Consider the following 25954-nt stretch of genomic DNA (forward strand, 5'->3'; position numbering starts at 1 on the left):
CTGACTACCTAGAAGAACATTGCAGTCACAGGAAACAGAAAACCGGAAGACTCTGAGGCATCAATATGCTTAGCACGCCCCAGGAAGACCTGCTACCCAGGCACTGTTGTGTGCTGGGCACCTGCTACGGGATATCAAAGCGTGCTCTTGGACTTGAAGAAACATCAGGGTAAAGGGATACAGTAAGTAAAGCAATAATTACGGGACTAGAATGCGCTCAGCCGTTAAGAGCATTTGCTGCCCTTGTTCAGCTCCTAGTTCCTCCACGGTGGCTCACAACTGCCTGAATCTCCAGTTCCCAGTGACGTCATACCCTTTTCTGACCTCCGCAGGCTCCTGCATGGACGCAGTGCACATACATAGACACAGTACACATACATAGACACGGGCACGTACACGTAAAATAAATTAATAATTATGGTACGGGATATTCGTATTAAAGTTCTGTGCAACTAGTTAGAGCCATCTAGCAAAAAAGAATGTCGGGTTAGGGATTTAGCTCAGTGGTAGAGCGCTTGCCTAGCAAGCGCAAGGCCCTGGGTTCGGTCCCCAGCTCTGAAAAAAAGATAAAAAAAAAAAAAAGAATGGGAACAGAAAACTGGGGCTAGAGGTAATACGTAACACCAAGCGAATCAAGGTGCTTGCCTGGGCTACATAACGAATCTGAAGTCAGCCTGGGCTACAGTATGGAGACTCTCCCCTCCCTCCGAAAACAGTAAAAACTGACCTCCTGAGGGGAGGAACTGGATTGTGGATCTCAAGGCTTGATTTTCTTATAACACGGGACAATTTAAGAACCTGAGGACTTCTGGAGAGGTGGGACGCAGGCTTGAAAACGGTGACAGGAATGTGGTTATGCGTTATCTTTTGTCAAGATGAAAAGCTGGCATTTTCCTTTGCCCTGTGTGGCACTCTGGAGGCAGAGGCCAGAGACTCTCTGTGAGTTCAAGGTTAGCCTGTTCTACAGAGTTCACGGTCCAAGGCCAGCCAATGAAACCTTGCCAAGGCCTCGGGGAGTGGAGATGAGAGTGGGAGTGCGTGGCGGTGTGTGCGTTGGTATTTTTCTTTGTATAAGAGGCATCTCCTACTGTATTTTTAAGTGTTGTTCCCTACTTTTCCCTCAGTGCCAGTCTTTCCCCCTTCCTCGCTGTTGAGCCCTCGTTCCGACACCGCCTCCTTTCTTCCCTTGCCAGGTCTCCAATGCCTGCTTGCAGGCGATTCCCTCTTTTCCAGCAATTCTTAACCCCGAGGCCCCGCCCCAGGCCCCGCCCCCGATGACGCGCAGCGCCTGGTGCGTGGGGATTCCCGCGGCCCAGGCCCCTACCCGGCCTGCCCCGCGGCAAGATGGCTACCTGAAGGAGAGGCCCCCGGCGGAAAGTTTGTTGTGGGATTTTTGAGTAGTCGCGCTGGAAGGCAAGAGTAGAGGGGGATTGCGGGAACCACCGTGGAGTAGGGATGGAGGGAGGGAACAGCTCGGAAGTGGAAAAATAGGATCCCAGGATGGAGGAGGGTTGGAGACGGAAAGAAAAAAATGCCGATGGGGGCGGAGGGGAGGGGGCCTGTAATTCTGTGGCAGCCCTAGGGGAGGAGATGGGGCGGGGGTAGCTAGAAATAGGTGTGGTTCGGATTCTGGAGGAGCAACTACTCACGAATTGAAAAAGTTACTTCTCTCTGAGTAAGGAAGCCTGGAGCGTGGGACAGAGGCCTGACTCCCTCGGGCCAGTGGGAGGGGAAGGGCTCTTGTAGTTACTGTCGGGAAGGGGTAGGAGTGAGATCTGGAGCGTGCAGGGCGGGTCTCCCAAGGAGGGGACCGAAGTCAGTCAGATGACCCTCTTCCGGGCTTAGAGAAGTTAGCTTTATCACAGCTCCTATAGCAACATCTGCCCCAATTTCAGCTTGAAGACCCAGGGACCCCAGGGACCCCAGGGACCGGAAGAAATCACATTGCCTGCTTGGAAAGACGAGGTAGCAGCTTGCCCCAGCCCAAACCCAGAGCGGGTAAGATGGTCTCCAGAGACAGGTGTCTGAGTGATATTCTCCCTGTGTGAGGATCCCTGGGTTTGGAGAATCAGTTAATCTGAAAAGTTGCTTGCTCTTGTAGAGAGTTTGTTTTTTGACCCTGATCCTTAAGTTGGTGTTCTGGTTAGGTTGTTGGCTACCTTTTGGGAGCTGGTGTAAATTGAGTTTTGCTTGCCTTCAGCTGTATAAACAATTCTGGACAAGTAGAGGGTACACCAAAAATATCCTTTCTTTCTTATTTGTTTGTTTATTGCTTTTTGAGATAGGGTGTCACTGGGTAGCCCTGTCTAGCCTGGAACTCACTTTGCAGAGTGGGCTGAAAATATTCTAACACATTCTTGTCACAAAGCAGTTTCCTACTTGTGTACCATTTTGTCTTCCATTGCCTTCTCACATGTCAGTTTGCCATTATGCCTGGAAGTAGACCTTTGGTGGGTATAGGCAGATAAGGAGTCATAAGCAATCTTCTGATGGCGTTCACCGACGTTTAAGTCACTTCCATGAGCAGCTCCCGAATTCACTTGTGGTGCATGTCTGCTTTTGCATTTTTCTGTGTGGTAAGAAAAGGTCATCGGTGTCCCAGATGGGGGAAAGAAGGCGTTAGTGTGACCTGTGTATGGTTGGGAACACTCTTTATCCCTGGCAGTCCCTGATAAAATGTTACTTTGCAGCTGGATCAGTGAGATAAAGGCAGAAAAATGATGGCATTTGCCCCTTTCTGGTTAACTTTCTCTTCATCCTTTATATGTGCTCCAACAAATCACATTTGAAAAAGAAAAAGCAATTACTGTACTCAAGGGAAGCATGGTCTTCCACCTAGTGAACCTGCTGCTGGGGAGAGAGAGATCTGAAGGCTGAATATATTAATGTAGTCTTCACTTACTGTTGCTGTCCCAGGCAGATAGAGTTGGGAGCCCGCCTCTGACATTTGCGTTTTTGTTGTTGTTAGTGTTTCTTTTTTTTTTTTTTCTTTTTTTTCTTTTTTTTTTTTTTTTTTTTTATTGTTTTTGAGTCAGGGACTCACTGTGTAGCCCTGGCTGCCTGAAACTCTTTATGAAGACCAGGCTGGCCCGGAACTCATGGACACAGAATGCCTGGTTTAGTTTATTTTAAATGTTATAATTAGAATATTTTTATGTTTATGAGTGTTTTGGCTGCAGATATATTTGTACACCAGGTGTGTGTCTAGTGCCCATGGGGGCCAGGAGAGGTATCCTATCCCTTGGAACTGGAGTTATCGATGGTTGCAAGGTGCCACGCAGGTGCTGGGAATTGAACCCACTTCTAGAAGAGTAGCCAGTGCCCTTAACTGTGAAGCCATTTCTCATGAGTGCCTGAGTGTATGTGTGAGCACCACATGCTTTCAGAAGCTCTCAGACTTCAGAAAGGGGGCATTAGATCCCCTGGATTTATTTATAAGCAGCCGTGAGCTGCCACATGGGTGCTGGGAATTGAATCTAGGTCTTCTGCAAGAGCAGTAAACACTCTTAATTGCTGAGCCATCTCCCAGCACCCAGTTAGTTTTTTTTTTTTAAAGGCAGTTTGACTCTGACCCAGTCTGGCCTCCAACCCATTGTGTGACTCAGACTGGTCTTGAACTTGTGGCAGCTCTTTTCCTGATTTGTCTTCCTCCCAGTTACTGGGATTATAGACATGAATGACTGTGGCCAGCTTGTGAGGTTTTTGTTTGTTTTTCTCTTCTCTTTGAGGTAGTCTTGCTGTATTGCTTGGGCTAGACTTAGACTCCAGGGCTCGAGCAATCCTTCTATATCAGCATCTCCAAGTAGCGGGGTCTGTGGGAGTGCAGCACTGTGCCCAGTGGGATCAAGTTTCATATTAAAGTGTATTTTGTTCATTGCTTGCATATTCCTACCACCAAATGTTTACTCCAGGCAGAATGCCTTAAGTCAGTGGTACTAGTCTAGTTGCAATGTTTCCAGGTACCTGAAGATTCCAAGAAGATTTAGCTTCAAATTCCTCTCTAGGGGGTTGGGGATTTAGCTCAGTGGTAGAGCGCTTGCCTAGCAGGCACAAGGCCCTGGGTTCAGTCCCCAGCTCTGAAAAAAAGAAAAAGAAATTCCTCTCTAGAAGTTTGGGAACCTCCCACCTCCCTTTTTTTTTTTTTTTTTTTTTTTTTCCTCAAGCGAACTTGTGTATGTGGTTCCTTGGGAATTGAATCAGTTAGAATTGTGTGGTAGTCAGGCATGATAGCACACACCTATAATTCTAGCATGCAGGAGGCTGAGGAAAGAGGATTGGTAGTTTGAGGCCAGCCTTGTCTACATAGACTCTGTTTCTAAGAAAAGAAGGGAGAGAGAGGAAGAGGGGAAAGAGGGATGTGTTGGGCAGCTGAGAGAATAGAGCTGGTATACACTAGGCACTCGATAAGGGAGGCAGGAGTTCAGGGTCGCCCTCAAGCTATATAACATGTCTGAGGCTAGCCTAGGCTACTTGGAACCTGTTTGAAAAACAAACGAACAAAAACTGACACAGAGCCAGGTTGGATCCCATCTGTGGCTGTTGGTCCTTTCTTAATTGCATAGTTCTGTGCACCTCAGTTTCTCGTTGTTCAGTGGGGAGTCAGAGTACTTGTCTTGTACCAGTTGTGAAAGTTTATCCAGGAATGTGCTTTCACTCTCCCTGACACCTGAGAAACACTGTTATGCTTATCCGAGCCCTGTGATTGGCCCTGTACCTATGGGCTGCTAGCCTGATGCTACAGAGATGCAGTGCCACCCTTCCGTCACAGGGTTGTCTACGTAGGCCGTGTAAGGAGAGGTCAGATGCTGAGGCTAGAGGTTTCGTCTTTGCTGGTGAGCAGTGATACCGGCGAAGACCGAGGACATTCTCTCCACTCACGGCCTGCAGCAGCTGCTGTTTTGGGTAACAGCTGTATGAAGAAGAGCCTGCTGTTTATCATCCTGTTTCACAGATGGAGAAATGAAGTACAGTGGTTGAGTGGTTTATTCATTGTTACTATTTTAAAAGGTCCCCAGTTAGTAAGTGGCAGAGCGCTGCAGGATGTGAACTCAGGATACCTTGTTTCAGCAACTGAACGAGCTGGTTTGTTTGGGTTTTTTTTATATGTAATACATTAAAAAAAAATTATTTCGGGGTTGGGGATTTGGCTCAGTGGCAGAGCGCTTGCCTAGGAAGCGCAAGGCCCTGGGTTCGGTCCCCAGCTCCGAAAAAAAAGAACCAAAAAAAGAAAAATTATTTCGGGGCCAGGCATAGTGGTGTACACACCTTTATTCCTAGTACTCAAGAGGCAGAGGCAGTTGGATCTCTGTGGATTCAAGGCCAGCCTGGTCTTGTTAGCAAGTTCCAGGCCAACCAGGACTACATAGTAAGACCATGACTAAAAATTAGTTATCATTGTTACTATTTTAAAACATGTTTGTTTTATTTTTAATTGGAAGATAGAGGTGTAGGATCATCCTGGTCTAGAGTCACACATGGTTGTGAACCACTTGCTGTGGGTTTGGGGAATCGAACTCTGGAAGAACAGTACATACTGTTCTTGACTTATACTCACATTTAACTACTGAGATGCCTCTCTAGGCCCCTCCCACTCGGGCATTTGTAACTATCTGAAGTTACCTTTCGTGTGGCCCAGCTGCCCTAACCTGAGCTCATCGATTTGTGCTTTTGGATCCTTGGCCTTCACGTATGCTAGGCATGTGCTCCACAACTGAACTGAATCCCCAGTGCCTCCTGGGCTTTAAAATCGATCCCTGTGCCTCAGCTTTCATTGTGGTAGCCCCTTAGGCACGGCATGTGTGCAGTTGATTTAGATATGCCTGGAGGTCGTCTGTCTCCCCCAGCTCGTGTTTGTTTGTCCTGTTGGTTCCATGTACACCCAGGGAAGACATATTTTGGGTGTTCAGAATCCTTTTCTGGGACTTAGTTCTTCAGCACACCCTTCTGTTTACTCTTAGAAATAATACCTAAGGCAGAGACAGTGCAGAGGAGTCCGTGTTAGACCTGTTCTCTCCTTTCAGAATTCAGTTCAGGGAATACCCTTTACAAAACTTCGGGCCTCTGTGAGATGAGCAGTCTTTTTTTTTTTTTTTTTTTTTTTTTTTTGGTTCTTTTTTTTCGGAGCTGGGGACCGAACCCAGGGCCTTGCGCTTCCTAGGTAAGCGCTCTACCACTGAGCTAAATCTCCAACCCCAAGATGAGCAGTCTTAACTTTGGGATGCACTCTGACTCCGGTATGGTAGTGTAGCCTGGCCAGTGACAGACATGCAGATGGCCTTCTGAGCCCATGCTAGCCAGGACCACATCTCAGAACAGCCCTGCATGCTAGCATGGTTTAAAGAAGGATGTGTTCCTTTGTGTTAATTTAGACATAAACACTAAGGCTGGGGTTTGATTTTTGGTCACTGATATGTGGAGATGAAGTAGCCACAGTATTAAATTCGTAGACCGTATGTAATCATTCTTTTAAAAATAGCAACCTACGCGAGAAAAAAATGGGTGACATTTTAAATAGCTTCTTCTCAGCGTTGGTGAAAATGGAAAACAGATGTTCCTGTCGTGAAGCTGTGCTGCCTGCTTAAGGCCCTGGCGTAGGCCGTGGGTGTCCCTGTTTGCCAGGCAGGGGCAGCCTGCAGCCTGAGGGCAGAGGCCTGCTTCAGGTTGGGTTAACTGGCTCTCCCTGGCCCTGTGCTTAAGACTTGCCTCGTCCCTCTGAGTCACGTCCTGTATTTAACATACCCGCAGGGCCCATCTTCCCTTCAGTAAGTGACGTTACCCTGGCAGTAGGCATGTGCCTGGTATATGACTAGAGTTTAGGGGATTGGAGGCCCAGGTCTGGACTTTTCCCTAAGAACTCTGGCCCAACCCCATAATGAACTTCTCTATTTGTTGTGGCACAGTCTTGTTCCCACCGACATTGTCTTAGAAGCCCCACATCGCAGGGTAACATACCTTGCCTTGATTTGTGCAGCCGTCAGAACGTGCTGCAACTCGTTCTCCTAATAGAGCGCCCAGTGTTGTAGAGACCTGTGGACTTACTGAGTTCAGGTTACAGCTTACTGAACAGCCAGCTTGCAGGGTGAGCACTGGAGGGTTTTGACCCAGTCCTGCCTTACCATTGTGTGATTTAGTTTTCTCTTTTTTTTTTTTTTTTGGTCCTTTTTTTTTTCGGAGCTGGGGACCGAACCCAGGGCCTTGCGCTTCCTAGGTAAGCGCTCTAACCACTGAGCTAAATCCCCAGCCCCTTAGTTTTCTCTTGAAACACGCATACTTGAGTATTGTTCAAATCTCATCCACGTATCGCCTCTTACCGCACGAGAAGAACCCCTTCACGAACTAAGTCTTTGTTTCATCTGTATGTGTGGTTATGTGCACTTGGGTGCAGATGCCCACAGAGACCAGAAGGGGGTGCTGTTGGCTTTCTCTCTGTGTCCATCTGTCCGTCTGTTCGTCCATCCCTTTCTTTTTTGAGTCAAGGTCTCACTATGCAGCATTGTCTCCCCTGAGACTCCCCTTCTGGGCGTTGGGATTAAGGGTATGTGCCTCTCACCTGGCAGATGAGCTTACCTCATCCTTTCTCTAGCGTCTGGGCCTTTGCACACATGGGTGCTGTTGTCTGCACTTCTGCTGTTCCCATTAGCTTGTCCTTCAGACCTTGTCTTAAATGTCCCTGTCCTTAAGACTCGGCCTCTTCCATCTCTTGTGTCTATGCTGACGCGGACACTGTGTTTGCCTGTTTTGTTTTGTCTGCTTCTCCCAGGACTGTAAGTGTTCTGAGAACAAGGACATGTTTTCCTAGTCAGCACTGCCCTAGCTAAGCACCATGGTGAACCAGAACAAGCTCTTGGGTACCGAGGCTGTGCTCGGAGTTCCAGAACAGCCTGGCGGATGGAGCGGGGCCTTGCCTGCCTCCAAATAGACTCCCCCTGTGCCTTAGCAACCCCATGGTTCTCCCTATGTAATTAAAGCTCACTCTCTTCACTGTGGCATGCAAACAGTACCTTGCATTCTGCCTGACCTGGGTTGTTTTCTGTTGCTGCGATAAAACAAAAGTGACTTGGGGAAGAGAGGGTTCATTTCGCTTGAACTTCAAAAAAAAAAAAAAAGGTCTCACAGACTTGCCTACAGACCAGTCTGATGAAGACATCGTCTTCATTGAGGATCCCTCTTCCCATTAGCTTGTGTAAAGTTGGCAAGAAACAAAAAGCCAGGTCAGCCTGTTAGCTAGCGTCCCTGCCCTGTGCTCCCTGTATCCTGTTCTTCATGGCTCCACAGTTCACCTGTTGTTGTCATCCGTGGCCTTTACACTGTACCCAGTCTACGTCTCCATGCGCCAAGAATAACTTGTCAGACACTTCTTTTTTTTTTTTTTTTTTTTGGTTCTTTTTTTTTCGGAGCTGGGGACCGAACCCAGGGCCTTGCGCTTCCTAGGCAAGCGCTCTACCACTGAGCTAAATCCCCAACCCCTTTGTCGGACACTTCTATGAGAAGTTTCTCCTCACCAGACCTTAGGGGAAAAAAAGAGGACAGAGACTAGGGTCTTGCTGGGTAGCCCATAGTGACCCAGGACCTTGCTGGGTAGCCATAGTGACATCAGGCTTTTTACCATGCCTGCTCCATGTTGCCTTTCCTGCTCTCCTCCTCCCTGTAAGACTCTGGAACTTTGTTAGAGTCTTTTCCAGTGCTCAGTCTGTTTGTGGGGAGTGCACTCTGTTGACCACATGGAGGGACCGTCCCTCATTTTGGGGGGAAGGGTTTAGCGCACTGAGTGTATGCTGTGGGCTGTGCAAAAGAACCTGCTTTTGGAGCTAGGGGATTGGTTTTAAATTATGACTACACGAGCTGTGCAGTGTTGGAAGTTTCTTTACCTGGAAGATTCCTTGTCCTTTTTTAAGATTCAGGCCCCTTGATGTCTGTCCTGAAGACAGGCACCTTTTGAGTAGTGGTAAATGGAGAGTGTCTCCTTTCTTGTGATGCAGTAACAATGAGAATCCCAGCCTGAGAAGGGGAGTGCCATCACAGAACAACTTGTGAAAATCAGATCACAGTGCAACCCCACCTCCTGGGCTGCAGAGACTCTCGATGGACTACAGTATGCTTGCCGCTTCCCAGTCCTGGGGAGGCCAGGAGTGACTCTGAGTGTGACCAGTGGATGGTGGCTTGTAGTTACTAGGGCTTTGGATCCACAAGAGGGTTGTATGCTGTAAGAGACTGGATGGAACGTGTTGTCGTCAGGTTTTGGTTTCCTGTGCTGTGACGAAACACCATGACCAAAGCAACCTGGGGAGGAAAGGGTTGATTCGACCTACTTGTCTACATCATTGTTGATCATCAAAGGAAGTCAGGACTAGAATTCAAGCATGGCAGGGACCTGGAGGCAGGAGCTGATGCAGGGGTCACAGTGTTACTCACTGGGTAGCTCCTCACGGCTTCCTCAGCCTGCTTTATTATACAGACAACCAGCCCACAGTAGCCTAAGTACTTCCCACATCAGTCACTAATTAAGGAAATGCCCTAGAGGCTTGCCTGTAGCCCAATCTTATGGAGGCATTTTCTTTTTGGGCATCCCTCCTCTGGTTTACTCTAGCTTGTGTCAAGTTAACAAGCCAGCCAGGACGGAGGCCTTGGGACTTGAGTTCCCAAGTGTCCTAGGGACTGAAGACTGTCGGGAAACCAGAGGAATGTGCGCAGCTATTGAGCGAGCCAGACTCCAGGCCCCCGTGTCTTAGGGCTTTGGTCTGGTGCCACAGGCCCACCCCTGATCCTCTTCTGAAATGGCTGGTGGCTGAGTCACCGTCTGTTCTTCCAGTTTCTTTTCTACTGTAGTTGATGGGAATGAGTCTGTAGGTACCAGTTCTCAACACATACCAAAGGAATTGGTTTTAGCAGTTAGAACCTCTTGAACTGCATGCAAGGTACTCTAGCCTGAGCCTGCAGTCAGATGATCAGGACTCCCTGTTTTCTGAAGAGCAATCTTATATGACCACAGATCCCTGCCTGAGCCAGTTGTTTGTCCTCTGTGATCTCGAAGCATGTGCCACACTGAGTCACTGTTAACCCCTCTAAAAGGAAGATCTGAGTCTGGGGCTACTTAGGAACAAGGAACTAATGGCAAACATTAAGTCCTGTGAGAAAGTGCTTGCCCTGTGATCGGGTCCAGCCCCCCTTTCTGAGTGGATCGGAGGAGATGAAGTCTTGCTGGTAAGACCTTACCAGTTTTTAGGACTTTTTTTTCCTTTTTCAGATGAAAGTCTCACTCTGCAGCCCAGACTAGATTAGATCTTGCTTTTTTTTTTTTTTTTTTTTTGGAGACAGGTTTAGCTCTGGCTAACCTCAAACTTCAAATCCTTCCTCGTCATCTGTGCTGGGATTCTGGGTATGCACAGGTTTTTCTGTGTACCTGGCTGTCCTGGAACTCACTGTGTAGACCCTGCTGGTCTCTAGCTTGCAGAAATCCGACTGCTTCTGCCTCCTGAGTGCTGAAGTTAAAGGCCTTCACCGCCACACCCAATGTTCTCCCCTTAGAAAGCAATCCAGACTCTGCTGACTTATCTACTGTCTTGTTGCTCCTGTGGGGAAGGGTCTGAAGGCCACCTGCTGGGGCCAGGCTTTCTTCCTCCTCCCGGAAGAAGGCCGAGCCTTTAGAAAGATTTAGCTTTCTTAAACAGTGGTTCTCACCCGGAGGGTCAAGACCCCGGTGTCAAGTGGAACAGCCCTTTCACAGGGCCGCCTAAGACCGGGGGACACAGACATTTGCATTATGATTCACAATAGTATCAAAATTACATTTATGAAGTAGCAACAAAAGTAATTTTGTGGTTGTTGGTAGTGGGGCCACCATAACATGAAGACCTGAGTTAAAGGGTCACAGCATCAGGAAGGTCGAGAACCACTGCTTTAGACCACTGTCTGTTCTCCACAGTTGCAGGTTGACTTTTTAAGCTCGGGGGCAGTAGTCAGAGAGTCTCAGTTAATGGGCAGTTCAGGAACCTGTTGGCGCTTGCATTTTTCGTGGTGCATGCTGAGGGATAAACCCTAGGGTCTTGTACATGCTAACAAGCACTCTACCCCTGGGCTATCTCCAGCACCCATCCTCCTTTTTTTAATTTCAAGGCAGAGTCTAAGTTGTACAGGTTGGCCTTGAACTTGTCATCCTCCTGCTTTAGTGTGCCAGGCAGCTGGGTGACTTCAGACCCACACTGGGGGCAGGTAGAGACTGTAGTTCCCATTTAGCTGAGCCATTGCTCTGCCTGCAGGGCTTCTCAAGCAGGGCCTTTCTGCCCGTTCCGGATGTGGGAAGTGAGTTTCCCGTCCTGCCGCCCCAGGGGACACATCTTTTCAAGACTCCACTGTTGTGGCTCGCACTGTCTTCCCCAGGATGTCCGTACAGGCCCTGGGAAGGTGTCCTGAGAGGGTGGAAGAGCCCCTGTCAGAGGATGGGGAGCTGTGCTGCTGTGCTGTTCATCGTCACCATGTGGGGGTCCTCGAGGGCTCCCTGGGCCATCTGTCTGGCAATGTGCCACCTTTTCCTTGAGTGGCCCAGCTCTAGGGCTAGGTCGCACACTGCCCCATTGTACCGTGTGTTCTGATGCAGCTCTCTTTGCAGCCTATGGGAGGAGGTGGAGTACTCTGGGCACAGGCCTGGATGAGTGGCGGCTGCATCTGGGGTGGGGGTTGTTCTTATAGGCCAGTGTTCACAGTCCTGGTGCAGCCTGGCAGTGGAGTGTGGGAGTTAGGGAGACAGGAGCTGCCTTCTACAATAGTTGCCTTTTCTTGACCAACCAGAGAGCCTTGTTGTGTGGGTTAGAAAGCTGGACTCAACTGTTGGCAAGGTGGGATGTTGGTCTCCTCAGGCGTGCTTTCTGGTGGTGGGAAGCCCCTGAGAGTCCCGCAGTAAGTCAGAGGTGCTTTCCCCACAGAAGAGTACGTGCTGGAGGATCCTTCAGTTTGGTCTTTTATGCTCTCTCTTTGCAGCTCCGGAGTTGAGCTGCTCACACCCCAAGCTGTCTGTTTATATGGAGTGCCTGGAGGGCGTCTGCCATGAGTCTGTTGCTAACACCACTAACCAGGAGAACTGGCTGGCTGGGGAGAAGACACTAACCCTGTGAGTCTGACCTTGGCTAGCTAACCTGCCCTGGGGGGCTGACATCAGTGTCCCCCACATTCCCTGTCAGGCGGCCTGCCTCCTTTGCTCAGGCTTCCACCTCTGTTTTCTGGGTCCCTTTCTTTCATCTTTCCCTAATGTGGAGATAACCTCCTTGGTCTTTGTCCCTTTTCTGTTGCTCTGTAAAACACCATGGCCAAGGCGACTCAGGGAGGAAAGCGTTTGGCTGGGTTTCTCATGTCAGGGTTGGAGTCTGACTGCAGAGAGAAAGAACAGCTGAGAGCTCAGATCTCGATCCCCAAACTCAGGGGAGGGAGAGAGGGACAGAGACGTAAACAGACCAGCACACAGCAACAGACCAGGAATGGTGAGACTCAGTTGAAACCACAAAACCCACCTGTAAGGCTACACCACCTCATACTTCCCAAATAGTTCCACCAGCCAGGGACCAAGTATTCAAGTGCCATTCAAACAGCCACCCCTTCATGGCCAGGAGAGAGATGTCTGCTACAGGACTCCTGCCTCTCCCTCTCTCTCATACCGGACACCTCAGTCTTCCCACAAAACAGAGTTGGTTGACTGTGCTGTGCTGGGCTGGGCTGGGCTGGGCTGGGCTGGGCTGGGCTGGGCTGGGCTGTGCTGTGCTGTGCTGTGCTGTGCTGTGCTGTGCTGTGCTGTGCTGTGCTGTGCTGTGCTGTGCTGTGTTTAGCAGCATGAGCTGGCGACTCCCTCAGTTACCACACTCTTCTGCTCCTCTGCTTCAGAGATAGGTGGAGGTTGAGGAGCACCCAGATGCTTTCCTCCCTTTGCCAAGAGGGCAAGTATGGATGGTCCCCCTATTATTCACTGAGAATGAGAAGTGAGGGTCTCTTCTTTGTTGGGAGATTGGAGCTTCCCTTGGCCTGGCTCTGGAGACTTCTTGGTCAGAGAGTGAAGTAAAGTGAATGTCAGATTCAGGGCTGTGTGTGGTGCTGTGGTTTCCACAGTCACCCTTGCTCTGAGGTGGAGCTTGGTCTCCACATGGAGTGTCAGGTGGACTTTAGCCGAGAACTGGGGAGGGTGCCTCAGGTAGACAGGGCAGGATCTGACTTTGGATCCCAGAAGAGGTCCTGGCCTCAGTGGGTGATTGGTGAGTGTTGCCTGGCTCCAGAGCTGCTCCCCTAGGCCCTATCCTTCGTGCTTGGGACAGAGAAGGGATGCCCGACAGACTTAGGTCAGTTGCCTTGCTCTCCTGGCAGTCCCAATAGGTACCTCTCCACAAACTGCCACTTCAGGCTCAGGAGATGAGGCTGGAGCTTGAGACTTGTGAGCCCTCTGCACAGATTCTGTTCCTGTTGGCTGAAAGGGAGAAGACTGGGCTGTGGCTGCACTGTGGGAAGGGTGTGTGTGGATGTGAGGGGCATAGCTACTGCCAGGGTGCCTAAGAAATTGAGTAGGGAGTTAGCAAGCTGAAGGGGAGAGGGGAGGGCTGTTGGGCTTGGCTCGACTAGAAAAGCAAAGAGGAACACTGACCAGGACCACAGCTTAACGTCTCTCCTTAGGAGGGGCACAGAGTCTAACGTCAAGGGCAGGCATGGACTGGGGGCTTTGGCCCCACTTCCTTGGCCAGGGTTTGGTTCACTTGGATCACCATCAGTGTCTTTGACCCCTTTGTTCTTGTCAAGTGTTTGCTGTTTGCTGGATGAAAGGCCCGACAGATAGACAAGGTGTTTGCTCAGGTAGGGGAGCCAGGTGAGTTCTCAGGGTTACCAGCACTAGTCCTGAGGTTTCATGATAACTCTGGTTAGAGTAGGTCTCAGAGTCCTGCCAGTGTATTCAGCTTAGTGTAGGCAGGGGGCCAGCACAGAGCACGGGCAGCTTATCCCCGAGAGGGTGAGGCTGTATTTACCCAGGCAATAATAGCTATGGGGGGCAGCAGGGCTGGTCTGGGCACAGACTGGCATCGTCTACCATACTCAGCAGCCCAGAGCAGCACCTTTGCCCAGGCCCCACCCCGAGAGCTGCTGGCTGCCTGCCTGCCTGCCACGCGCACAGGATTGCTGAGGGCTTTGCTCATGGACTTCAGGCACAGCTGCATGCCGGAAATTGGGGACTGAGGCAGATGAGAGGGGATAGGGGTGCATGGGGAAGGTTAAATCCAGCTTTGGTAAAACCATGTATTGTAGTAAAGACAGTTCTCTTCACAGCAGGCATGGTGGAGGGGCTGTATTGTAGTGTGGACTGGCGGGGATCTTCATGGGCAGTACTTAGGGCTATACTGTTGGGTTATTGGGTCATGGGGTTGACTGTTGTAGCATGGTGGCTTGTGTTTGGCGTCATTCATTGGAGTCAGAGCCTAGATTTCAAAGGCTTCAGAACCATCCAGCCTTGCACGGCAAGCGTGTTTCCTGCTCCTGTGATGTGCAACTTCCCCGGGTTGCAGATGTCAGAAATTGGATATCCTAGGCATGTGGCTCAAGAAGGTCAAGGAGAGGTACCTTGTTCCTGTGTGATCAGGACGCTGTGATTTGGGTGATGGGGGCTTTAAGAAGGGCAGGTGTTTATTACCTATTTATATCCTGCTGGGTCCAGAAATAATGGCTGTAGACATAGCTCAGCTGTCTTCTGAAGTCGGGATCAGTTTTCCTTTCACTTAGAAAGCAACAGCGATTACTAACTTCTCTGAAAACCGTTATGAAGAAAAACTATAAAGGTTCTTGTAGTGAGGGCCCCACCCTGACTGAAAGGTTCATTGACCACCTCAAGGGACCCTCACTAACTTAGTTCCTTGGCAGCTGTGAGCAGACTTTTTCTCTCGGTTTTACAATAATCTGCATCCACATAAATGACATCCTTTCCTAAAGGAGGTGTGCGTGATGTGAGTGGTAGGAGATGGTCACATTGGGTAGGATGCTGATGTGGGTCAGTGAACTTGTTCACACTGACAGTGCCGCACCTGAGGAGCTGGAGGAGGCTTCTCATGGGGGAAGGCTGACTGGCAAAAGGCAGAGAGCAGCATCCATCTAGGATTCTCTCTCTCTCTCTCTCTCTCTCTCTCTCTCTCTGTGTGTGTGTGTGTGTGTGTGTGTGTGTGTGTGTGTGTGTGTGTGTGTGTGTGTGTGTGTGTCTGGAGGGTGGTGTTCTCTGAGTCCTTGATAGGCAGAAAGCTGCATACTTAGAACTTCCTCTTCCGCCCCTTTGACCTTGCTGGGCCTTGGGCAGACCTCAGTAGAGTAGCAGAGGGAGTGGAGCTTTGCAGGCTGGGGCTTCTCTGTTGCTGGCGTCCCTGGCTAGAAGAATAAGGATAGAAGCTTGAGTGAGTCGGGGATCTGACGAGGTTTCTTTTATCCCACTGGTCTCTTGCAACAGTGATCTCTGGCATCAGTGGAAGCCCCTGATGGTACCCACCCAGAAAAGGGACAGACGTGAACCCCACCCCCTGGGTAGACGGTTGTCCCTTTGAGTAACTGACAGTAGGTAGGCTGCTTCCGGTCACGTGCCCTGTGTCTTATCTGTCAGTGCTCTGCTCAGTGGGTTCACAGTGCAGGGCCTCTGGGTGCTGAGCCCCATTTCTAATGAAAGTAGACTTTGTTCTCTGAAGGCAGCTAATCGTGCCCCATGGGCTGGAATCAGGGAGAAGGTATTTAATACAGGGCAGGTGGCAACAGGCGGCCACACTGACTGGCAGATTGCAACATGGCAATTAGTAAGCACTGTCTCCTCCTCAGCAGATAGGAGGTCGTCTTTCTTCTGGCCTGATGTTGAATAGTGAAGAATGAATGCTATGTAGCAGAGGAAGGAGACAGGGTTAGCTAGGGTGGGGTAGGGGTGGTGAGGGTGAGGGGAGCCCCTTCTCCTCCTGCTGCTCTGCTGGATCAGCCAGGGGTTCTGCTTGGGCATAGCTTTTAGTATAGACGTAGCATGCAAGCTGTAGCCCCTATCCTGAGTCACCTGATCCTGACTCCTGGGGACCAGGTAGTTGGGAGTGGAATTCTTCCCCACGCATTACTAGATCTTCCTCCAAGAATCTTGAACTAGAGGCCATGAGGCCGACCTTGGCTGTAGCTTGATTGTGATGGCCAGGGAACCTGCTCCTCTCAGCACAGGGTCAGGAATCTTCCTTGGGCTGAACTCTGGAAAACCTTTAGGTGAGTTATGCTCAGTTGAGGCATCTCGGCTGGTAGCCAAGACTTCTGATGTAACTGCTCTGATGCCTTCTAAATCACCTTGTTATCTTCTCCCACCGGAGACAGAACGTGTCCACAGAACGTGTCCATCGGGGACCACCGAATCCAGATGTCCCTGCTCTTCCCAGGCCTGTTCTCTAGTCCAGGGTAGTGATGCTAGGCCATGGTCTGTCCAGTTCTTACAGGCAAGAGCCAGTGAAGTCAGTAGATTTTGGAAATTGAAGCAAGGGCTCAGGTGCCCCAACATGCTCTGATGCTTATGGGCAGGGAGGGGCACAGGTTTGCCTTGAGGCCTAGGTCCCCTGGTAGATCACCCCTGCTTCCCTAGTCAGGAATGTTCTCCGTGTGTCACTCTGCCACCTTCCCATCCTTAAGTCTCATCTGCTCTGTGTCCTCGACACAGCCACACCATCCCCCAACCAGCAGACAGAGAAGCCCAAGAATAAACATGTACTCGTAGTTGCAGCCAGGACTTACTGTCAGGCCAAGGCAGGGCAAGCTATAGGATGTGGCGCCTCAGTGAGGCAGGTCTGCCCACACACAGAATATCAGGTCCCTGAGTGTCTGTCTGCTGTTCCTGTCCAGTGCTGGCACAAGTGCCCCGGTACCTAGAAGAGAGTGTGAGCCTTGGCAGGAGTTGGGCTCGATAAGTAAAACAGGGCTGAGGTAGGAGGACAAGCACATCAGGGACCTGCTGAGGGAACGGCTCCTCAGCCTTCTGGGAGCAAACAGAGAGAGCTGGCTCCCTGGCTCCTGGAAGCTTGCCCATCATTTTCTAGAAGCTCTGCCTGTTTCCCCTTTAGTCCATGGCCTTGGTCCTCCCTTGTTTCCCAGGTACACACACCTGGTTTAGGCCCTGGTTAACCTACACTGCTTTGGGACTTTTCTAGGTCCTCCCTCAGGCCACAGGAGTCCCTGCGGTTGTATCCCTACTCCAGGTTGAGTACCTACTCTGGGCCCTCTGGAGGACAGCCACCGTGGTTGTGTCTTGTTTGTTCTCCCTTACCCCAGGAATGTGGTGTCCTTTCTGGCCCTCCCAGATTCCTGTGCAGGGAGTCAGCCTGACAGCATGCTGCTTGTGCCCTGTGGGGACACGTTCTGCCTCCTGTCAAGGGGGCGGGGGCTGGCTGCGTGCGCTTTACTACACCAGGCTCTCCCCAAATCCAGGCCAGGGACCTAATAGAGGAGAGAGGCTGCTGCTCCTCCCCGTCCTCTTTTGCCCCCACCCTGCTGCCCCAGGCCCTGCTGGAATGTGACAGGAGTCATGGCCAGGGCATGTCCCGACAGTAGGAACACATGCTTTAGCCCGTAAGGCCGCCTTCAGCCCCCAGCTCTGTTTGGGTTGATGGGGGTGGGAAGAGGTTTTGTTTTTTTAAATGCTCAGAAAGCCACCTAGGGTTACTGTCTCTACTGATCACTGGTGGCTGCTGCCCCCATGCTGTAGCCCAGCTTATTACAGGTGCTTCTCAATCCCAAGAAGCTGGGGGGGACGGGGACCTGGCAGGTCACTTGGCCCCTCCATTGGCATAGATGTAGAGCAGGCGTTGGCAGTGGGGAAGTTTGCTACCCAGGCACTTCAGTTTGCTGGAGCAGCCTTGGGCCTGGAAACGTGGGTCTCAGCTCCCCAGGCTCCGGTTTAAATTTTTTCTATCCTGTTTCTTTTGAGCATATGGTTGTCATCCGTGCTTACTGCAGTGCACATGTGGAGGTCAGAGGGCCATCTGTGGGAGTCAGTTCCCTCTGCTATCGTGTGAGTCCCGGAGATCAAACTTGGGTCCTCAGGCATGGCAGCAAGCATCTTTACCTATTGAGCCGCCCTGCCCGCTCCCACACTCTGTTCTGTCTGCTCAGCCTCAGCACTGCTGACCTTTGCCTCACCATCTCTGTTAGTCAGAGTCCTGATCTTCACTCACGGTGGTACCTCTCTGCCTACAGATTTTGAAAACGAAAAATGTCTCTGGACATTTGCCCGTTGTCCCTGGGAGGAACAGGAGTGAACTCACCTGATTGGGAATCACTGCTCTAAGTTGCTGAGTTGGGATTTTCTTCCTGGGTCTGCCTTTACTCGTTGCCAGGTTCATTGCACACCATTGTACACAGACGTGGCCTCTGCACACCATTGTACACAGACATGGCCTCTGCACACCATTGTACACAGACATGGTCTCTGGACTCCTTTAGAGTCATTGCTAGGGACATCTGCAGTAGGGTCATCATCTTGCTCCTTTGCTGGGCCCTTCGTAGTCTCATTTGTCATCTGTGTTCCTCAAATTTCCCAGCTTTTTGTAAACCTTAGACTCTGGGAAGCCTAGGAGATGAAAAGGGCATAGGAGACAGGAGTAAGACTAGTACCGGGCCTGATCCGGAATGGGGTGTGTGCTGAGTGGAGACAGCCAGTGCTCCTGTGCAGTAACACACGTGCTGTGTCGTTAGAGAAAGTCAGGGACTCGCTACCTTGGTTGTTTCCCGTTTTGAGTTGGTTTCCCTTCATAAAGCAGGACACTGTCAGACTAAGGGTCCTCCTACTGTGCCGCTCTCTCCTAAAACCCACTGTGCTGTGGTCTGTCTGCTCACTGCTCTCTCGGAGCCTTCAGGCCCCAGACTGGACAGGCAGGCAGCTGACACCAGGTTTCCACTTTCTCCCCTTCTCTGGTTTCAGGAGCTCTTGGCTAGAGGAAGTAGAGGGGCCGTGGGATGAGGAGAGCGGAAGGCTAACTCCAGGAGAGCAGAACAGAGAGAGGTGCCAGCGCGCAGACGGTATGTCCCCATGAGGCCTATAGTCCCTACTTGGTTCTTTTCTGGGAGCCTGGTAGGAGGAGCTGTGTAGGTGCTGGCTTTCAGTGGAGCCAGCACAAAAAGGATAGGTGGGCCAAAGAGGCTTGGCCCTTGTGGGCAGTGACCAGAGAGTGCTCAAGCTTAGAGACCCTCAGTCCAGGAGTCTGGGTGGGCCAGTGTCCCCAGACGTCTAAGATTTGTTCACATTTTATGGAAGGCAAACCTGAACTTAAAGTTACCTAAGTGCTGAGCCCTAGTTTTGTTTAAAACAGTCTCGCTATGTAGCCCAGGCTAGCATCAAATTTAGGACCCTCTTACCTCTGCCTCCCCAATGCTTGCAATTGCAAATGTGTGTCACTGGCTGTATCTCTCTCTGTTTGTCTGTTGAGGCAGGTTCCAGTGTGTAGGATTGGCCTGAAACTCACTATACACCAGTCCTGGAGCTCACAGAGGCTCCCTGCCTCTGCCTTCCAAGTGCTTTGGTCAGAAGCATATACCACTCTGCTGGCCTAATGTGGCAATGCCCTTGTGGACTATGGAGTCTTCACAGCAGCCTAGGAGCTGCTGCTGCTGCCTATACCCTCACCTTGAAGTTGAGGAAAATTGATGCTTTGCAGTTCTCTGTATTTACAAGGAGCAGTGTGGGCTGCTGTTGAGACTCCCACCGCACTCTTAGAGCAAAGTCTGCTCATCCTGGGGCCCAGGCCCTGGAGCCTGCTTTTGTCACCTATCTGTTCTCCATTGAATTCTGGCCCTCATCTCCAGCACTCCCCTGATCCATCCAGCCTGATCCACCAAAGTTCAGCCCTCTAATGGCGCAGCAGTAGGTCAGGTCCATCTGCCTGTGGGATCAGTATACATCCCTGGCCATCTTTGAATTCTCAGGCCAAAGACACCTTAGAACTTATTTCATTAATTTATTTTGCATGTGAGGGAGTGGGTAGGCACGGGTGCGCATGTGCCACAGTACCCCCTATACAGGAAAGATGGCTGATGGGAGATAGTTGTCTTCTAATGGGTTCTGGTCAGGAGCAGTAAGTGCCTTACCCTCCCCAAGCCATCTCAGTGACCCTTGAGAGCCTCTAAACTACATCTTTTAGCCCGTTTGTTCCTGGCTTCTCTCAGCAGGTCACCGAGCCAACACCTTCCAGGATGACCAGTGCTGCCCCTGCTAAGAAACCTTACCGGAAGGCACCTCCCGAGCATCGAGAGCTGCGCCTGGAAACCCCTGTGTCCCGGCTTGAGCAACAGGTCAGCAGGGCTGGGGTCTGGCCCTGGCTGACAGAAGCAGGGGCAGAAGCAGGCCCTTGAAGGCATCTGTGGCCGGCCTCTCAGCAGTGCTGAGGCGAGATACTCACTGTGCTGATACAGCTGCAGTAGTGCTGGCGGAGGGCTGTGCATGTGTTCACATGTCAGGGAGCCCTAGTCTTTACAGCTCGCAGGATTGATCCCTGTATCAGTCAGCCCATTGGACTATCCATGCCCACGCTGTGGGAAGCTGCCCCCCCAGGTGCTGGTAGAGGAAAGGCATCCAGCTCTGGCCTCTGAAGAAGCCTGAGGAGGCAGTGCACTAACTGCTTCCCGTGACAGCCAGCTGAGGTGCTCTGCTGCAGTGTGAGCCAACCAGGAGGCCAGGTCTGGAGTTGAGTCTCAGGCTTCTCCTCTTTTTTGTCCAGGAGCCCTTGACGGATGCAGAGAGGATGCAGTGAGTATTGACTCCCGTCACTGGACTGCGCACTGTGCCCTTTTCACTCCCTGCTGGGCTATTGGCATCACCAGACTCCCTTACATCTGCCCTTCCAACTTCTAATACTGCACAGTGTCCTCGATAGTCAAGAGCCATACGCTTGAATTACAAAACAGATACACATTGCAGGAAAGGGTTACTTTAAGTAAGTTTATGGCTTTTGCATTGAGCTGCATCCACAGCCTTCCTTGGCCACACACAGCCATGTGTGTCATGTGTCACCTCGTGCTCAGCAGGGGTAAAGGTTGGGGTATGGCTTTTTAGGGCTCATGCCTGGGAAAAGGGTTTTATTTGATCCATGAGCTGAGGACCTGTCCTTGCAGAGAGACCTCGCCCACCTGCTGGCTCCAGAAAACAGTGACCCACCTGTGCCAGCTTCTTATGCCTTTCTGTCAGGCATGTGAGGCCTCCTGGAGGACAACTGTGCTGGCCTGGATTCCCAAGAGATTAATAATGGAGAAGGCTGACTGTGCAGGGGAAACAGGACTGCAGGGCTTGGTTGGTGCCTGCTGGCTTGGGTGGTAACTAGAGACAGCTGGGAGCTACTGCCTGTTGATTCTGACCTAGTACTTTTCTATATTGGGGAGGGCCATCTGGAATATTCTGCACTAGACACACGGCTTCCAGACCTTCCTCAAGGCCAGAGGGCCCATGTATTCAGTCTCCTTTCCTAGACTGAGGCCAAAGGGACCCACCTGCCTGTCTGTTCCTTCCTCAGTTCTGTCTGTGCTCTAGAGTTGGCTGGTTTTGATGGTTCCCTGCCCCCCACCCCAGACTTTTGCAGCAGGAGAATGAAGAACTTCGCAGACGCCTGGCCTCAGCCACCAGACGCACTGAGGCCTTGGAGCGGGAACTGGAAATCGGGCAAGACTGCCTGGAACTGGAGTTAGGACAGAGCCGGGAAGAGCTGGACAAGTTCAAGGACAAATTCCGCAGGTGCAGAACAAGGGGCAAATGTCTCCTTTTAGTGGGAGCGTCCCTGGTTCACAGTTTGCTAGAAGAGCCTCAGTCGCACCTGACTTATTTAGTAACCCAGATATTGGGAAGAGAGGGGCATTCCTAGACCCCCGTGTAGAGGAGGGTTGGTGGGGCCTGCAGAGCAGGACTTGACCAGGCTCTGCCTTCTCTCTGCTTGTATAGGCTGCAGAACAGCTACACAGCATCCCAGCGGACCAACCAGGAGCTCGAGGACAAGCTGCACGCACTGGTACTGTGCTGGGAAGGGCAGTTTGTCTGGCACTGCTCTCACAGCATAGCAGTGGGCTAGGACTTGCCAGGGGGATGCCATTCACCCTGGGGCCTGGGGAGGGGGGAGGGCGGTGCGGTGGTGGGGAGGGGTCCGCAGTGTGCTGTGCCAGTCAGGACAGTCTAATGCTCACACTGTTTCTCTTCTCTCTTCGTCTCCCACCCATGCTGCCACCGCTGCTGCTGCACTCTCCTCTCAGGCCTCTCTTAGCCACAGCTGGATTTTTGCAGTTGCGTCTTAAGTTTGTTTTCCCTGGTCCTGACCTCCTTGGTCCATGTCAGGGATTGTGTGGGCCCCGGCTGGGCCCTGGCTGTTTCCCTCTGCCCCTTGAACACATCCTCTCTTTGCCTGTCACTGTGAGTCCCACAGTGCCTCCCTCCTGGGAAGGAGCTAGAGCTGGGATTCTTCTCCCGGCTCTAGCAGAGGCACTGAGTGCTATCCCTCAGGATTCCCTGTGGCAGTGGCAGCAAGCCCGGGCTGTCGGTATAGCCTGGATGGAAGATCAGAGTGCTTCCCATCCTGCAGCTCTTCCCTGCCCATCCAGCCCATCTCCTAGGCACCCCTCTCCTAGTCTGATCCTGGAACGGCTGCTCACACAGGCTCAGTCCTGGCTGCAGTCCCTGCCTCTAGGGTGTCAGTGCCTTGCCTGGTGCCTAGAGTCCCTCAGGTTCCCTCAAAGGATGGATAGCTCTTAGACTGCCTCTGTCTGGGAATCCATGGCCTCGGGTCCTACTCAGAAATCTCCCTCCCACAGGCAGCCTGCAGAGCAGGGGAAATGCCGAGTGTCCTTCTGTCTGTTGTCATTTGTCTGCTCTGTCTGCCTTGGCTGCCCTAGCACCTGTGTGTGGCCTTATGTCTCTGGGCTCGGAGGTGGTGGAGGGGGAGAGGGCTGGCTAGGGTCTGGGCTGTGTTTACCGTAAGTCTGTGCCTCAGATCAAGAAGGCTGAGATGGACAGAAAGACGCTGGACTGGGAGATTGTGGAGCTGACCAACAAGCTGCTGGACGCCAGGAACACCATCAACAAGCTGGAGGAACTCAATGTATGTCCCATCCCCGGCCGGCCGGGCTCTGGCCTGTTCCCTTGGGTGGGCTGGGCTCTGAGCGGCTCCATGTCTCCAGGAGCGGTACCGGTTGGATTGCAACCTGGCTGTGCAGCTTCTCAAGTGCAATAAGTCCCACTTCCGGAACCACAAGTTTGCTGATGTGAGTGAGACGCCTGCCTGGCACCATTCCACCGTTTCAGGACTCTGCCTCGCTTCTTTCCCTCTGCCGTTCTGCCTCCTCTTTCCACTTGTCCTTCCTTCCTTTGCCCCCTGTTGAGGTCCTGGGTGCTGCTGGGGCCCATTGCTAGTGTTGGGGTGGCTTAGTGTTTCTGTAAGGCACTCCTTGGGTCTGAGGCAGGGCAAGAAGGAGGAAGGGTGTTAGAGCTCCCGGCTGTGAGTATTAAACCCAGCTGCTCTCACTCCACTGGGGCAAAGCCTCCGACTCCAAGCCTCAAGGCCAAGGCTGGTTTGGCCCGCAGAGCTGCAAGGTCTGTAGTTCTCCACTGAGACAGGAGGTGATGTGTCAGCGGACACCGTCTCAGCAGCGGATCTGGTTGACTTCGTGTTATTTTATCCCTACCGTTTGTCTTTCTCTCTGACGTGAGGTTGTGTAGGAGCTTAAAAGCTGAGTGTACAGGTTTACTAGGACACAGGGCCCAGCGTCTTTCTGTGGGTCAAGCTCTCCTTAGTGGGGCTCATTCATGTCTCTCTCCCTTCTCTTAGCTACCCTGTGAGCTACAGGACATGGTTCGGAAACATCTGCGCAGTGGTCAGGAGGTTGCCAGTCCCAGCCGCAGCCCTTCTTCCAGCCTGGCCCCAGGAGCTGTGGTGCCTACCTCAGTCATTGCCCGGGTGTTGGAGAAACCCGAGTCCCTTCTGCTCAATTCAGACCAGTCGGGCAGTGCTGGGCGCCCCTTGGCTGAGGATGTATTCGTGCATGTGGACATGAGCGGGGGTGACCCAGCCAGCCCCCCTGCCCCGGGCAGTCCCTCTCCACAACTCAATGGGGAGTGCTGCTCTGTGAGTATTGCAGGGGACTCCCCAGAGGAGGAGCTGCCCTTGCCAGCCTTTGACAAGTTGAGTCCCTACCCTACCCCATCCCCACCACACCCATTGTACCCTGGTAGGAAGGTGATAGAGTTCTCTGAGGACAAGATCCGAATCCCTCGGAACAGCCCCCTCCCCAACTGTACCTATGCCACCCGGCAGGCCATCTCCTTGAGCCTGGTGGAGGACGGCGGTGAGCGGGCGCACTGCAGCCCGGTGCCTAGCAGTCCTGCCTCAGCCGGAGGGTCACCCTATCACCAGCCTAGTCCAGCTCGCTCAGCACCGAGTGCCCCAGCCAGCTCAGCCAGCTCTGAGGAGGACCTGCTGGCCAGCTGGCAGCGTGCATTTGTGGACCGCACCCCGCCTCCTGCGGCTGTGGTCCAGCGCACAGCCTTTGGACGAGATGCGCTGCCTGAACTACAGCTGCACTTCCCCCCGGGCCACTCTACAGCCCCACTACCTTCCCCACGCCATGAGCGTGGGCTTGTGCTGCCTTCAGAACCTGACTCTGCCTTTCCTCGAGAAGAGGAAGAGGAAATGCTGAACCTGCCTGTCAGCCCTGAGGAAGAGCGCCAGAGCCTGCTGCCTGATAAAGAGGACACTGGGGAGGGACCTAGCCCTTCCCACGTTGATGGCAGGGCCTGGCCTCTCTCCAGTTCCAGCCGCCCCCAGCGCAGCCCCAAGAGAATGGGAGTACACCACCTGCACCGCAAGGACAGCCTAACGCAAGCCCAGGAGCAGGGCACCCTGCTCAGCTAGGCCTGCCCGCCTTCCTACCACCACCTCAGGGCTACATTTGACCCTAAACTCTTCCTTCAGACCTGGCAGTTCTGTGAGTGGAGCCCACATCAAATCACTGACTGGTGCCGGCTTGCCTCATGGATTTTTCTTTTCCTTTGAATACCTATTCTCCAGGGGTAACAAACAAGTCACTTGAGCCCCAAGCTCCTTCCACCATTCATTCAGCCCAGCTGTTGCCATGGAAGTGACGGGCAGACTTGTCAGTTTTCATCTTCTCTCCTTTCATATCTAAGAGCTCTGGTTGTTGGGGGAGGGTGTCTTGGTGCTGCTGACCTCTATTACTCTTCCCCAGCATGAGCTGCTCTTAGGCCTGCCCCGCTGGCCCCAGAGACAAGGGCGGACTCACTCAGGGCGCCCCTCAGCTATTCCCACCCTGTCTTCCAGAGGGAGGGCATGACTTCAGGGGCCTCAAGCTAGACTCTAGGTGAGGCCCAGCCCCCTCTTAACCTTGGCTCTAGACTGTTACTCCCAGATTTGGGAAGTTTTCACATAATAATGACTATTTTAAAATCAAATAAAACTTATTTTACAGGGAAGGATTGCTTTTCTCCTTCCCACTTTAACCCCCTTGTTGCTTTTATTGCTGAGACGGCAGCTCATGTAGAACTGACTGGCCTTGAACTCCCGGATCCACCCGTCTCTGCCTCCAGAGTGCTGGGGTCAAAGGTGTGCGCCGCCATGCCTAGCTAACACTTAGGGCTGTGTGAGCGCACACTTGTGTACAGGTGCCCCGGAGCTGGAGTTAACATGTCAACTCCCGAGCACCTCTCCAGCCCTTCAGTGTTTCTAGTCCAACCTTGCCTAGTCTTTGCCAGACTCCCCTTTACCTGTCTTCCTGGCTTCCCTTAGCCTGAGGCCCAGGAAGGAGGGATGCTCAGGTAACAGCAGGGGCTAATAATACTCCCTGAAGAAGAAAGGTCCAGTTCGGCCCAGCCCTCACTATATATCTCTGAGTGTCCGAGTTCCCAGGACCCCAGCTTCTAGACCTAGGCTGACCTTTTGCAGTCTGAGCTGTAGGGTGACAT

The 25954-nt window shown here is 52.0% G+C and overlaps 1 protein-coding gene across 27 annotated transcripts; it reads left to right on the forward strand.

Moving 5' to 3' along the window:
* The first annotated feature begins 1274 nt into the window (after positions 1-1274).
* Positions 1275-25492, forward strand: Tjap1 (tight junction associated protein 1). Of its 27 annotated transcripts, none has more exons than XM_063267096.1 (12): positions 1294-1413; positions 1896-1998; positions 11974-12103; positions 18929-19026; positions 20173-20295; positions 20721-20749; positions 21566-21727; positions 21932-21998; positions 22237-22266; positions 22971-23078; positions 23158-23241; positions 23805-25492. In XM_063267096.1, the coding sequence occupies exons 5-12, from the start codon at positions 20197-20199 to the stop codon at positions 24885-24887; spliced, it is 1662 nt and encodes a 553-aa protein (XP_063123166.1). In that variant the 5' UTR covers positions 1294-1413; positions 1896-1998; positions 11974-12103; positions 18929-19026; positions 20173-20196; the 3' UTR covers positions 24888-25492. The 27 variants fall into 27 exon arrangements, with proteins under 27 accessions (XP_006244591.1, NP_001101673.1, XP_063123166.1 ...); XM_063267097.1 differs by having other exon boundaries at positions 1315-1413; positions 20170-20295; XM_017596424.3 differs by having other exon boundaries at positions 1356-1377.
* The last annotated feature ends 462 nt before the right edge of the window (positions 25493-25954 follow it).

Source organism: Rattus norvegicus, chromosome 9 (assembly GCF_036323735.1).
Source record: "Rattus norvegicus strain BN/NHsdMcwi chromosome 9, GRCr8, whole genome shotgun sequence".
NCBI lineage: Eukaryota > Metazoa > Chordata > Mammalia > Rodentia > Muridae > Rattus > Rattus norvegicus.